Consider the following 15,386-nt stretch of genomic DNA (forward strand, 5'->3'; position numbering starts at 1 on the left):
GACGCGGACGAAGGGCTACTTTCTGGAGGAGCAGCGCAGCCGCGGCGGACACGGAGACGACGCGGCCCACGTACTGCACGGGCGGGGGCGGGGGCGAGCGGCCTGGCCTCGGCGCCGTCGCATGCCGTCGCGGTGCGGCGCGGCGCGGCGCGGTCGTCACGTCGCTTCCCGTCGCGTCAAGTCACGTCACGTCACGTCACGTCACGTCACGTCGGGCAGCGGCACTGCGAGTCGGCGGACGCGGTACCCGGACAGGGGCGTCGCCACCCCGACAGTGGCCGGTCCAGCGCGGGCGGCGCGCTCGGCCGTCTCCGGCGGCGCTCGGCAGCGCTCGGCGGCGCCCGGCCGCGGCCGCGGATGCTGCATAGATCGCCCCGCGCCCCGAGCCCGGCCGCCGCTGGCCCGGGTTGCCTACCCGCCAGGCGCGCCTGCGTCCGTGTGTGCAGCCGGCGGCGGCGCGGGCATTACTTTATCCCTCACTGTACCAAGCTTGCCCGCAACTGTACACATAAATTAGCTCATCATCCGGCGCTTCTCAATTAACTTATTACAGCAGCAACTTCTCAGAACATATAATGTCACAAGCAGTAAAATTTTCGAGCGAAAAACTTATGCTCCAAACAGGATTTTGTTTTTCCGAATCTTACGCAAAACACTCAGGCAGAGCTGTTGACAAAAATATGTTTAGCAGAGTACAGTTTTTTTCTTTATGTCCAAAATATGATAACTTTGGTTCTACATATATGTGGTAACTCTGCAAGTCACAATTAAGTTCCTAGCACACAGTTCGCCGAACCACCTTCAAGCTGTTACTCTACCGTTCTACTCTCGAACAGCGCGCGAGGAAAACGATAACTTTAATCTTTTCTAGCAGAGCTCTGAATTCTCTTATTTTATTAATATGATCACTTCTCCCTATGTTGGTAGGCGCCAAGTAAACGTTTTGACGCTCTGAGCAGAAAACTGGGGATTGAAATTTAATGAGAAATTTCTGCAGCAACGAAAAACGCCTTTCGTTCAATGAACGCCACGCCAACTCGTGTATCACATCCGTGACAGTCTCTCCTCTATTTTTCGATAATACAGAACGAAAGATCCGTACCTAAAGAGTGAAATTTTGCACAGGCTGCACCAATATCCAAGAAATGAAATTGAAGTAATCCGCTGAATTACAGACCCATATCACTAACGTCGATTTGAAGTAGGATTTTGGAACATATACTGTGTTCAAACGTTCTGAATTGCCTCGCAGAAAAAGATTTATTGACAAATAGGCAACATGGATTCAGAAAACGTCGTTCTTGTGAAACACAAGTAAGTCTTCACTCCCATGAAGTAATGAGTGCTATCGACAGAGGATCTCAAACTGATTCCATATTTTTAGATTTAGAGAAGAAACCTTCCTCAAAAGCGACTTGAAATGAAGTTGCTTGCCTAGGAAGTATCGTCTCAGTTCTGTGACTGGATACGTGATTTCGTGTCAGTTCGTACTAACTGGTGAAAAAGAGACGTAATATCTGGAGTCCCTGAACTTTTTCGGCGTCCTCCGTCAGTCCTACCTGATGCAAAGACCACACCGCGCAGCAATAACCCGGAAGAGGCGGACAAGCGTCGTGGACGCAGTCTCTTTAGTAGACCTGCTGCACTTTCCAAGTGTCCTGCCAGTAAATCGCAGTCTTTAGTTCGCTTTCCCCACGATATTAGCTATATGATCAATTTAAATTACTTGTAATTGTAATCCCTAAGTATTTTGTGGAATTGACAAACTTTAGATTTGTGTCTTTTATGGTGCAAACGGAATTTAGCGGATTCCTTTTAGTACTCGTGTGGATGACTTCACACTTTTCATTACTTATAGTCAATTGTCACCTTTCGCACTACATAGATATCTTGTCTAAACCATCTTGGAATAGGTTTTGATCATCTGATGACTTTACAAGACGGACTGCATCATTTGCAAACAATCTAAGAGAGCTGTTCAGATTGTCTGCTGACTCGTTTATGTAGGTCAGGAACAGCAGAAGGCAATAACATTTCCTTGCGGGACGCCAGATATTACGTCTCTTTTTCGCCAATTAGTACGAACTGACACGAAATCATGTATCCAGTCACAGAACTGAGACGATACTTCCTAGGCAAGCAACTTCATTACAAGTCGCTTTTGAGGAAGGTTTCTTCTCTAAATCTAAAAATATGGAATCAGTTTGAGATCCTCTGTCGATAGCACTCATTACTTCATGGGAGTGAAGACTTACTTGTGTTTCACAAGAACGACGTTTTCTGAATCCATGTTGCCTATTTGTCAATAAATCTTTTTCTGCGAGGTAATTCATAACGTTTGAACACAGTATATGTTCCAAAATCCTACTTCAAATCGACGTTAGTGATATGGGTCTGTAATTCAGCGGATTACTTCTATTTCATTTCTTGGATATTGGTGCAGCCTGTGCAACTTTTCAGTCTTTAGGTACCGATCTTTCGACAAGCGAGCGGTTGTATATGATTGTTACTTACGAAGCTATTACATCGGCATACTCTGAGAGGAATCTAATTTGGATACAATTTGGACTGGAGGACTTGTCTTTATTAAGTGATTTAAGCTGGTTTCCTACAGGGAGGATATTTGTTACTCATGTTGGCATCAGTTCTTGATTCGAATTCTGAAATACTTATTTCGTCTTCTTTGGTGAAGGTCTTTCCGAAAACTATTTAGCAATGTGGTGTCACCGCCAGACACCACACTTGCTAGGTGGTAGCCTGTAAATCGGCCGTGGTCCGGTAGTATACGTCGGACCCGCGTGTCGCCACTATCTATGATTGCAGACCGAGCGCTACCACACGGCAAGTCTAGAGAGACTTCCTAGCACTCGCACCAGTTGTACAGCCGACTTTGCTAGCGATGGTTCACTGCCTACTTACGTTCTCATTTGCCGAGAAGGTAGTTTAGCATAGCCTTCAGCTACGTCATTTGCTACGACCTAGCAAGGCGCCATTAACTGTTACTATTGATATTGTGAACTATGTACCGTCAAAACCGACGTTCGTCATTAATGGATTAAAGTTAAGTATTCCACCAGATGCGTCCGTTTTTCTCAATTCTAATTCCCTTGTCATGTTCCAGACCTCACGCTAGCCTGCGTGAGCTAAAACGCGTACATTTCGGCCTCCTTTAACCATACGGTTGGCTCTCCTGCCAATCACAACAAGCAACACCTCTTTCGGAGTACTGTCATGGGTAACAGTAACTTCCCTAACGCGCAGTGAAGGTATTCACTGTAACTTTCCACTAGTGTACTTTATATCTGACGAGAATCTGAGGGGTTCCATGCCCTCTTTTGCATGTCTCCTCTCATTTTCATCAATTTTATTAATGCTATTGTCATTGCACCGTAGTAACAGACCGAATAAGGTTACTGTAATGAGAGTATTTGTACTGAGAGCTCAAAACATACTTTTCACTTGATTCCTAAGCATGTTGGGTTACTTTCCTCGGTGGTCTGTGCGAGGTAAGCATCGGAAGACGCAGCGCACAACATTTCCGGTTAGGGGCTGCACTTCCCCGAATTCTGAGGGATTCGTACAGTATGCTTAAGCGCCTGGCGGAACGACTGACGTCGGTCGAGTTTCGCCTGTTGAATGCAGGGCGAAACGACCTGCGAGGCGTCTGAGTGTCGCGGCAGTTTACTTGTTTACCTTTCCGGCGCCTCCAGAACGAAGGTTCCTGGACCCGACTAACTGCACTGTCCTCTTGATTCTGAGAATACTTGTGGACCGTGCCCTGCTGGGTGCGACTGTGTGGTGCCGGATGGCCCGTGGTCTGGGCAGGTTGTTTTCGTAGACGGTCAAACGTCAGGTTCAGTGCCCTCAGCTAAATATGAGATACATGATTGGTCAGCTTAAATGAGGCTAGATGACGTCATGAAGCCCTGCTCGAAATTGAAGGGAACGGTCGCTATTGGCGTGAATGATGTTCCGAGGCACTGTGGGGGAATTCTGGAATCAGCACTGAATGCCATCACAGAGGAAGATTCGGGATCTGATCTTCCTCGGAGTCCGACTGTCTTTCGACTTGGTCGCTCGTTTTCGGAAGAACTTAGAATTCTCGGACAGCCTTCGCGGCCAGGGGTTGACACAGAATTGCTCCACGGCAGAAGTCGGCGCCTACATCATCAGGACTCTGCCTACCGACGACATGCTGTGGATTTCAGTACTGGTACAGTATTTGGGGGCTCTGGCATTGTGGTACCTTATCAATTTTATACTGAATTCCTCAGCAGCACGCGTGCTCGCTTTGCTACAAATCCACCTTGCTTGTTTCTCCATGTGATCCCATTTGAGCTCTCACTACTAATTGCGATGGTGCTATATAGTCAGGAGATTAATGTTTTATTCATTAGGACCTCCATTCATTATGGTCAGTCCATTGCATCACAGAGAGTAGGAACCCCTTGTTCTCGAGCCAACTCTTATTCCCATAATATTTCAGTGTACCCTATCCTTTAACCTACTGTGTGTGTCGACAATCATGTGCATGTATGTTCTGATATATAATAAATCTCATTGTAATATTTAATCCTCATATCATTTCGTAGATATAGGCAGAATCCCACCTTCTGTTGTTTATTATGATAAAGTTCTCTTTTTTTAGTAGATTACGATTTTTATTCAATTATTGTGAGTCTGCACTCCTTATTTTATCAACTAGCAGGGTTGACCATCATTTCCTTCCGTTACCGTTTTGCGCACAATTAATTAGCTGGTAGATAAGGAGGTGGTCGAGTGGATGTCTCGTTCTCATGCAAAAATCGTCTGAATTAAAGAGGTACAAAGTCTTCTCCCTCCCCCCATGAACCATGGACCTTGCCGTTGGTGCGTGCCTCAGCGATACAGATAGCCGTACCGTAAATGCAACCACAACAGAGGGGTATCAGTTGAGAGGCCAGACAAACGCGTGGTTCCTGAAGAGGGGCAGCAGCCTTTTCAGTAGTTGCAAGGGCAACAGTCTGGATGATTGACTGATCTGGCCTTGTAGCCATTACCAAAACGGCCTTGCTGTGCTGGTACTGCGAACGGCTGAAAGCAAGGGGAAACTACGGCCGTAATCTTTCCCGAGGGCATGCAGCTTTACTGTATGATTAAATGATGATGGCGTCCTCTTGGGTAAAATATTCCGGAGATAAAATAGTCCCCCATTCGGATCTCCGGGCGGGGACTACTCAAGAGGATGTCGTTATCAGGAGAAAGAAAACTGGCGTTCTACGGATCGGAGCGTGGAATGTCAGATCCCTTAATCGGACAGGTAGGCTAGAAAATTTAAAAAGGGAAATGGATAGGTTAAAGTTAGATATAGTGGGAATTAGCGGAATTCGGTGGCAGGAGGAACAAGACTTCTGGTCAGGTGACTACAGGGTTATAAACACAAAATCAAATAGCGGTAATGCAGGAGTAGCTTTAATAATGAATAGGAAAATAGGAATGCGGGTAAGCTACTACAAACAGCATAGTGAACGCATTATTGTGGCAAAGATAGATACGAACCCCACACCGACTACAGCAGTACAAGTTTATATGCCAACTAGCTCCGCAGATGACGAAGAAGTTGAAGAAATGTATGATCAAATAAAAGAAATTATTCAGATAGTGAAGGGAGATGAAAATTTAATAGTCATGGGTGACTGGAATTCGGTAGTAGGGAAAGGGGGAGAAGGAAACGTAGCAGGTGAATATGGACTGGGGCAAAGAAATGAAAGAGGAAGCCGCCTGGTAGAATTTTGCACAGAGCACAACTTAATCATAGCTAACACTTGGTTCAAGAATCATAAAAGAAGGCTGTATACATAGAAGAACCCTGGAGTTACTAAAAGGTATCAGATAGATTATATAATGGTAAGACAGAGATTTAGGAACCAGGTTTTAAATTGTAAGACATTTCCAGGGGCAGATGTGGACTCTGACCACAATCTATTGGTTATGACCTGTAGATTAAAACTGAAGAAACTGCAAAAATGTGGGAAATTAAGGAGATGGGACCTGGATAAACTGAAAGAACCAGAGGTTGTACAGAGTTTCAAAGAGAGCATAAGGGAACAATTGACAGGAATAGGGGAAAGAAATACAGTAGAAGAAGAATGGGTAGCTCTGAGGGATGTAGTAGTGAAGGCAGCAGAGGATAAAGTAGGTACAAAGACGAGGGCTGCTAGAAATCCTTGGGTAACAGAAGAAATATTGAATTTAATTGATGAAAGTAGAAAATATAAAAATCAGTAAATGAAGCAGGCAAAACGGAATACAGACGTCTCAAAAATGAGATCGACAGGAAGTGCAAAATGGCTAAGCAGGGATGGCTAGAGGACAAATGTAAGGATGTAGAGGCTTATCTCACTAGGGGTAAGATAGATTCTGCCTACAGGAAAATTAAAGAGACCTTTGGAGGTACGAGAACCACTTATATTAACATCAAGAACTTAGATGGAAACCCAGTTCTAAGCAAAGAAGAGGAAGCAGAAAGGTGGAAGGAGTATATAGAGAGTGTATACAAGGGCGATGTACTTGAGGACAATATTATGGAAATGGAAGAGGATGTAGATGAAGATGAAATGGGAGATACGATACTGCGTGTAGAGTTTGACAGAGCACTGAAAGACCTGAGTCGAAACAAGGCCCCCGGAGTAGACAACATTCCATTGGAACTACTGACGGCGTCGGGAGAGCCAGTCCTTACAAAACTCTACCATCTAGTGAGCAAGATGTATGAGACAGGCGAAATACCCTCAGACTTCAAGAAGAATATAATAATTCCAATCCCAAAGAAAGCAGGTGTTGACAGATGTGAAAATTACCAAACAATCAGTTTAATTAGTCACAGCTGCAAAATACTAACACGAATTCTTTACAGACGAATGGAAAAACTAGTAGAAGCCGACCTCGGGGAAGATCAGTTTGGCTTCCGTAGAAATGTTGGAACACGTGAGGCAATACTGACCTTACGACTTATCTTAGAAGAAAGATTAAGGAAACGCAAACCTACGTTTCTAGCATTTGTAGACTTAGAGAAAACTTTTGATAATGTTGACTGGAATACTCTGTTTCAAATTCTGAAGGTGGCAGGGGTAAAATACAGGGAGCGAAAGGCTATTTACAATTTGTACAGAAACCAGATGGCAGTTATAAGAGTCGAGGGGCATGAAAGGGAAGCAGTGTTTGGGAAGACAGTGAGACAGGGCTGTAGTCTCTCCCCGATGATATTCAATCTGTATATTGAGCAAGTAGTAAAGGAAACAAAAGAAAAATTTGGAGTAGGTATTAAAATCCATGGAGAAGAAATAAAAACTTTGAGGTTCGCCGATGACATCGTAATTCTGTCAGAGACAGCAAAGGACTTGGAAGAGCAGTTGAACGGAATGGATAGTGTCTTGAAAGGAGGATATAAAATGAACATCAACAAAAGCAAAACGAGGGTAATGGAATGTAGTCGAATTAAGTCGGGTGATGCTGAAGGATTTAGATTAGGAAATGAGACACTTAAAGTAGTAAAGGAGTTTTGCTATTTGGGGAGCAAAATAACTGATGATGGTCGAAGTAGAGAGGATATAAAATGTAGACTGGCAATGGCAAGGAAAGCGTTTCTGAAAAAGAGAAATTTGTTAAAATCGAGTATAGATTTAAGAGTCAGGAAGTCATTTCTGAAAGTATTTGTATGGAGTGTAGCCATGAATGGAAGTGAAACATGGACGATAACTAGTTTGGACAGAAAGAGAATAGAAGCTTTCGAAATGTGGTGCTACAGAAGAATGCTGAAGATTAGATGGGTAGACCACATAACTAATGAGGGGGAATTGAATAGAATTGGGGAGAATAGAAATTTGTGACCGAACTTGACTGGAAGAAGGGATCGGTTGGTAGGAAATGTTCTGAGGCATCAAGGGATCACCAATTTAGTATTGGAGGGCACCGTGGAGGGTAAAAATCGTAGAGGGAGACCAAGAGATGAATACAGTAAGCAGATTCAGAAGGACGTAGGTTGCAGTAGGTACTGGGAGATGAAGAAGCTTGCACAGGATAGAGTAGCATGGAGAGCTGCATCAAACCAATCTCAGGACTGAAAACCACAACAACAACAAAGTCTTCTCCACCCCGACACTTCGCAAATCTCTTTCGATTTTCTGCCTGATTTCGCGACAGAGTTTCGTTGTGGAAACTATTAAAAGCATCTCGCAATAAAGTTCGCGATAAAATTTCGAGCTTCTGTATGACATCGCCAATCGTGAAGGTTTTTCATTCTTTCAAATTTGGCATGATGTTTCGGAAGGAATGGAGGCTCTCTCTTACGTAGGCGTCATGCAAATTTTTGTCTGCTTTCGTTAACGGATATGTGCCAACGGCTTTGTCGCAATGGCAACTCCGGTGCCCGTCAGATCACCGAAGTTAAGTGCTGCCGGGCTTGGCTAGCACTTGGATAGATGACCATATCGGTCTGCCGAGTGCTTTTGGCAAGCTGGCTGTTCGTACGAAGTTAATTTTTTTTTAAAGTAGATGTATTTTCCGTTTTTTTATTTATTTATTTTATTTTTTTATATTTTTTTGTGGGTTTGAATGTTTCGGTATTCAGTCTTGCTACAACGACCTCGTGGACACTGATCCCTGTATCCGTCACAATGCTCCCTCTTTCTCGTGTTTTTTTTTTTTTGTAGCTAAGAGGTCGAGTATGTTTCCGCATCCATTTGCATTTCGAGTGGGTTCCTGAAACAATTATTCAAAATAATTTTCGGAGAAAGCATTTAGTACGATTTCTGAGATGTAATTTCGGCAGTATATAGAGGTAAGATTGAAGTCACCAGCAAGTATAATTGTATGAGTGTGATACCAATTTGAAGCAAGATTTAGGACTTCTTTGAACTGTTCAGCAACTATACGATCTGAGACAGAAAGTCGGAAAACGGAACCAATTATTAATTTGATCTGTTTGTCAAGTACAACCTCAACCCATACTATGAGCGTGTTCAGGTTGGGCCCACACTGTCTTGTTTATCTGCCGTGGCAAAACACCCGCAAACGACATCGGCCCCAGCTCGCCGTAAATTGCGTCCATACAATTGCAGAGCCCATGGCTTATCGTTCCACAGCAGCTTTGAATTCCCAAGCGTCTCGATTTGACCGTCATTTCATTGCCACAATTCGGACCCTCCGAACCGCAACACTCTGCCGTTCTGTCCTTCTCGCTCGGTACTCTCCGACCCTCCTCTCCTCATCGACAGAGGGGCACTCGCCACCAACTCGGCGCCCCCAGTGTCTCTTGTGAAGCCAATATCGACCTCAACACTCGCGGCCGGAACACGATCGTGCCGAAAATCGGCACAGTGTGTGACTGTGTGGTTCGGATTCGCAAGAACCTTTAATTTGGATCCGTTCTTTTTTGAAGAGAAGAGGGTCTGTCAGGTCTAAAGTGACGTCTCAACTTTATCGAGACCTGCCTGTACAGCGTGTGAATCCTGTTTCGCAAGAGCGCATCTCTGTGGAAACCACTATTTTCCTGCAAGATGTTTAATAATAAAATCAACATTATACCTTTCTCTCTTGTTTTACCTTTTCTACGCATTTCCCATGCCTAACCCATTATATATGAAGACATTTCTATACGTCTTTCCTGCATTAACACTGCCAGATTTGCAACTGGTGCCAATATTGGAACTTCTTTTATCAGCATAAATCCGTTCTGGCATCAACTCATTAGCATATCTACCAAATTTAGCTGTCATACGACTATTACAGACCATACTGGACCTCAGTCAGCAGCTGCTCTTTAATTAAAATCACTCGGTGCTTAAGAATCACACGGAGAAAAATACATTTACTATTTATACGGTGCAAGACAGCTTCTGAAAAATTAGACAGAAGAATGTACCTATAACTATGCTATGGTCTCAAAAAATTGATGTTATGGCGTTTTAGATGAAGTTATAGTTCGAAGCAAAATTGTAAAACACGACCAGAAAACAGTGAGAGTAAATGAGTTCAATTTCTTGCGAAAGAAAAATCTGCTATCTCCTTCGTAAATGAAAGAGACAAACCGAAGAAAATAAAAAGGCAGACGTGAGACCACAGATATAGCACTGAATAAAGCGGTGAGAAAAGAAACGCTGATAAATTTACAACAAGAACTGGAATTACAAGCATTAACGAACTGATCAATTGGCATAGAAATAATGATACGGAAAATATCACAAAAATAACTCCAAAACAGTAATGAGCTATCGTAGAATAGTGGAAAAGTGATTAGGTAGACCACGGAAGAGGTGAAGAGATCAGAAAGGCAATTAATCGCCTGTAGTAGAAGCGTGTAACAAGATGGTGCAACAGGCAAAGGTTTACGACCTGAGGAAAGAAGAAGGAGAATTGCACTAATTGTTTCTGCCATTTCTATATATAAATCGACAGCAGCAACAGTGTGAAAGCATCTCAGATGTAGACAGAGATGAATACGATTCCATAGTCTTCATAGGAACGTAATACTGTACTGTCTGTCATTAGGACGATGAGAATCGTGGGGCTAAGGTGCCTCTAAGACTGTTCAGTCAAAGAGCATGTTCCGTCTTATCTGAGTGCATTCAACATACCTGCGAGGATAGATACTAGTCAATTCTGATAAGGAGAACCAAACGAATGTGTTATTTTGGAGACGTTTAACGAGAGAAATATAGAACGTACCCAGAGTGGTAGCAGAGCACTGTTTTATTGCTCTGTTTCATCCTTGTAGCTTGTGGCCACTTTGTTCGGCATTTTATCCAATTCTGTCGCTGTACTACGGCTCTGAATGGCGTGCAAAATATTCCCTCTGTTCAGTGGAATCAAAACTTTTGTAGCCCTGAATATATTTAGATGGGAAAAAAAGCGGAAATCAGTGTTAAATTTTGTGAATAGGGTGGAAGTACTAACAACTCGTGCTTCAAAACCTTTGGTTTTCAGATTTCCAATAACCTGTGTTCGGAAAGTGCATTATCGTAATGAAACCCGGCCTTTTCTTCAGTTTTTTTCACTGTTGCAATTCAAGTCTTTTCATTTGTATTTATTCACCCACTCAGACCAGAAAACTCTTTTATTAATCCACAATTACTGCTTATTTTGAAAGGCGATCAATGGAAGAATCAAATTTGCATCCCAGAAAGCGTTCATCATATAGCCCTACAGGCAGATGAAATAAAAGTCACATTTTTAGGTCCAATCTGTCACATACCACAGTCGTAAAAAAAACTGCTTGTGGAACATGAGCAAAACCGTTCGACGATTCCCTGACCATTCAAAGTAATTTTATTGTAATTTACCACCTTCGTGTAACACAAACATTATCATAATCAGTCTCTACAAGTCATAATCAGATGATGTGTTTAAAAATAACTATTAAAATACTTTTTTTTAGTCGTCAGTCTTCTGACTGGTTTCATGAGGCCCGCCACGAATTCCTCTCCTGTGCCATCCTTTACATCTCAGAGCAGCTCTTGCAACCTACGTCCTCAGTTATTTGCTGGATGTATTGCGGTCTCTGTCTTCCTGTACCGTTTTTAGCCTCTACGGCTCTCCCTAGTACCATTCAAGTTATTCCCTGATGTCTCAACAAATGTCCTAACAAGCTGCGCTCCGAGCGTACATTCTCAGAAACTTTTTTTCTCAAATTAAAACATGCATTTGATTCCGGTGGACTTCTCTTTATTCCTCCCTTGTTGTGCCACATAGGCTATTTCGCTGCCTAGGAAGCAGAATCCCTTAACTTCATCTACTTGGTGATCCCCAATTCTAAAGCTGTGTTTCTCGTTGTTCTCATTTCTGCTACTTCTCATTACCTTCGTCATTCATCAGTTTACTCTCAGTCCATATTCTGCACTCATTAGACTGTTCATTCCATTCAAAACATCCTCTAAGTATTCTTCACTTTCACTGAGGACAGGAATGTCATTAGAAAATCGTATCATTGATATGTTTTCACCTTAAATTATAATCCTTTCTTTATTTCCGTCAAGGCTTCTTCTATATGTAGATTGAACAGTAGTGGTGTAGGACAACATCAGTGTCTTACCCCGTTTTTAATTTGGGCATTTCGATCCTGGTCATCCACTCTTGTTGTTCCCTCTTTATCTTGTAAATATTGTACACTTCCCATCTTTCCGTATAGCTTACCCCTATTTTTCTCAGAATTTCCAACATCTATCACTCTTTTAAATTGTTCAACGCTTTCGTGGGTCGACAAATCCTATTAACGTGCCTTGATTTTTCTTCAGTCTTACTTCCATTATCAACTGCAACGTCAGAACTGCCTCTCGTGCCTTTACCTTTCCTAAAGCGAAACTTATTGTCGTCTATTACATCCTCAATTTTCTTTTGCATTCTTCTAACATTATTCTTGGCAGTAACTTGAATGCATGAGCTGTTAAGCTCATCTATGATAATTCTCGCACTTGTCGCCTCTTACTGTCTTCGGAATTGTGTGGATGATGTTCTTTCCGATAGTCTCTTGGTATATGGCGAGTCTCATAGTTCTACATACTAATGTGAATAGTTGTTTTGTTGCCACTTTCACAAAGGTTTTTAGAAATTTTGATGGAACGTTGTCTATCCCCTCTGCCTTATTTGATCTTAAATCGTCCAAAGCTCCTTTGAATTCCAATACTATGTCCTCCATCTCTTCGCTGTCGATTCTTGTTCCTTCTGTCACGTTATCAGATGAGTCCTCGCTCTCATAGAGACCTTCAGTGCACAACCGGAATCTTCCCGTACCTCCCAGCCTCTCCAAGTGTTCACTATTACTAGCTGAAATTTATTGCAGAACTCATTTACTCTTTCGCCAAGCTCATTCGTACTACCAAGCCCATATTATTCCGTAACCGTTTCTTCTACTCCTATCCCTATAATCACATTCCAATCGTCCATTATTTTCGATTTTCGTCTCCCTTTGTGTACTAAATTACCCGTTCAACATCCTCGTATGCTTCCTCTACCTCTTCATGTTAAGCTTGCGCCGTCGGCATGCATATCTGAACTATTGTTGTCGGTGTTGGTTTGCTGTCAATCCTGATGAGAACAACTCCATCACTGAACTGTTCACAGTAACTCACTCTCTGTCTTACCTTCCTATTCACAATGAATCCTACTCCCATTATACCATTTTCTGCTGCTGTTTTTATTATCCTTCACTCATCAGACAGGGAATCTCGGTCTGCTTTCCATTTCACTTCACTGACCCCGATTATATCTAGGTTGAATCTTAGCACTTCCGTTTCCAGATTTTCTAGCTTCTCTACCGTGTTCAGACTTCTGATCTTCCACTCCCCGACTCGTAGAACATTATCCTTTGGTTGATTATTTGATCTCACCCTTGACATTTCCCTCCTAGAGGTCCAAATGGGGGACTAGTCCGGAATCTTTCGTCTTCGGACAAAAATCGTCACACTTTTACAGATGTTCTATCTTCCCTACCACGTTCAAACCTCTGATATTCCTCGCCGCTACTTTTAGAACGTTATCCTTTCGTTGGTTATTCGATCTTTTTCTCGGGGTCACCTTCCCCCTGGTAATCCCCTCTAGGAGATACGAATGGGAGTCTATCCCAAAATCTTTTGCCAATGGAAAAATCATCATGAGACTTTTTCAATGACAGGCCACATGTCTTGTGGATTCGGATTACTAGTCAAAGACGCTACCCCAAAATTCCTCATTATATCGTCCTTCCCGAAACATTATGGTATCACTGTCGCTCATACCAATCACTCAGTAAACAAATGTCACGATGAATGTGTTCTCAATATTTCCGCCCCTCTGCGTACTTTATAGCCTACGGGATTTGCTTCTGCAGCCGCTGATCCAAACCATACTCACAGGGGCAAAACGTAGCAGCGATCTCACTGCCGAGATTCTGGGTGCGTACATACCGATGCTTCACACATGTCGCTATACATTCCCAAACAGTACGCCAATGGAACTTATCTTTCGAAGTGTAATAGAAAGAAACTCTCCGGACAAAAAATTAGTCTTTGGTGTTTTGGATCATTGGATCAGAATTCACTGCAATTGTCCATCGATAAATTAAACGATAATGACAGTGAAACAATACGAAAAATGTTATTCTCCTACTAAATTAATCAGAGAAGAAATGTGCTGGAGTTATTTGTATCTTCTTTACTTTCTTCATTAATTCTACCTCATACGGACACCTTACTGACGATCACTACTCAATAAATTTGCGTAAGAGGGCTTTTGTGAGCAACTTATTTTATGAGCCAATTACATTTCCTTCCTACTTATACGTTTGCTTGGAATCCGTTTCTTCCCATAACTAATTTTACGTGGTCATTCCACTTCATGTCGCACCAGAAACACATTCGTAAACATTTTACAATTGTTAGTGTGTTCAGGGGACAACTGCCAACAGCATCTGTGATAAAGCCTCAAAGAGGTAGCGACGCCATCCACTGCATCATTTATATGTGCCATAAACGGTAACGGTCCTGCATCACTCCCATGAGGAATTCCCGAAATTTTTTTTTTGGCCGATGATTTTCCACTTTAAGAACGATTCACTAGGAGATTCTTAATCAAGTCACGCACCTGGTTCATTACTCCGCAAGCTTATGATTTGCGATCTTGGTTACAGCGCGAAACAGTGGCAAATACCTTCCGAATATTAAGTAATACAGCAACAATCCACGTGCAATTATTCATTACTCTGTGGGTCTCAAGAACAAACAGACTGATTACAGGGTGTACAAAAGTAGCCGCCACCAGTCTCAGTAGAAAGTGATTTTATCTAAGATACGTTCGGTTTCGGATATGTGCCCATCTTCAGCCTCAGCTTCCGAAGCTAGTAACACCCATTGTATCAAAGACAAACTTCGAAGTAGCAATATTTACAGTTAAGTGTAAAAAGTCGAGATATTTTCGTAAAAAACATGACTGCTCTAATGAGTAAATGTCATGGATACTCCGTCTGTATACACTATAATACTTACCAACACATGTCGCTCAGAAACTTCCATTCGTTTCAGTAGGATCTATATAGTCGTCATCACATATTATTATTATTTTTATTATTATTATTACAGAGGTTCGAGTCCTTCCTCGGTTATGAGTATGTGTGTTGCTGTTAGTATAAGTTAGTTTAAGTAGCGGGTAAGTCTACGGAACGATAACCTCAGCTATTTGGTCCCTTGAGAATTCACACACATTTGAACATTTTTATTTTTTTTGTTTAAACATTGATCTCCAATGTTGGATACTGAAACATTTAATTGAATGTAAAACCAGCCGAAAATGGGCACAAGCCCGAAATAGGTCGTGCAATTAAATAAGATCACCTTCTGTTGTGACTGACAGCGGTTATTATTCTTCACCCCACAAAGGAA

The 15,386-nt window shown here is 42.5% G+C and overlaps 1 protein-coding gene across 1 annotated transcript in view; it reads left to right on the forward strand.

Annotated features, from left to right (window-relative positions):
• LOC126291522 (transcription initiation factor TFIID subunit 4-like) overlaps positions 1 to 15,386 on the forward strand; it is a 32,590-nt gene that overhangs the window by 180 nt on the left and 17,024 nt on the right. Inside the window, exons 2-3 of the mRNA XM_049985025.1 lie at positions 32 to 160; positions 256 to 481. Coding sequence (XP_049840982.1) covers positions 32 to 160; positions 256 to 481 — 355 coding nt within the window. The remainder of the gene's footprint in view (positions 1 to 31; positions 161 to 255; positions 482 to 15,386) is intronic.

Source organism: Schistocerca gregaria, chromosome 9 (assembly GCF_023897955.1).
Source record: "Schistocerca gregaria isolate iqSchGreg1 chromosome 9, iqSchGreg1.2, whole genome shotgun sequence".
NCBI lineage: Eukaryota > Metazoa > Arthropoda > Insecta > Orthoptera > Acrididae > Schistocerca > Schistocerca gregaria.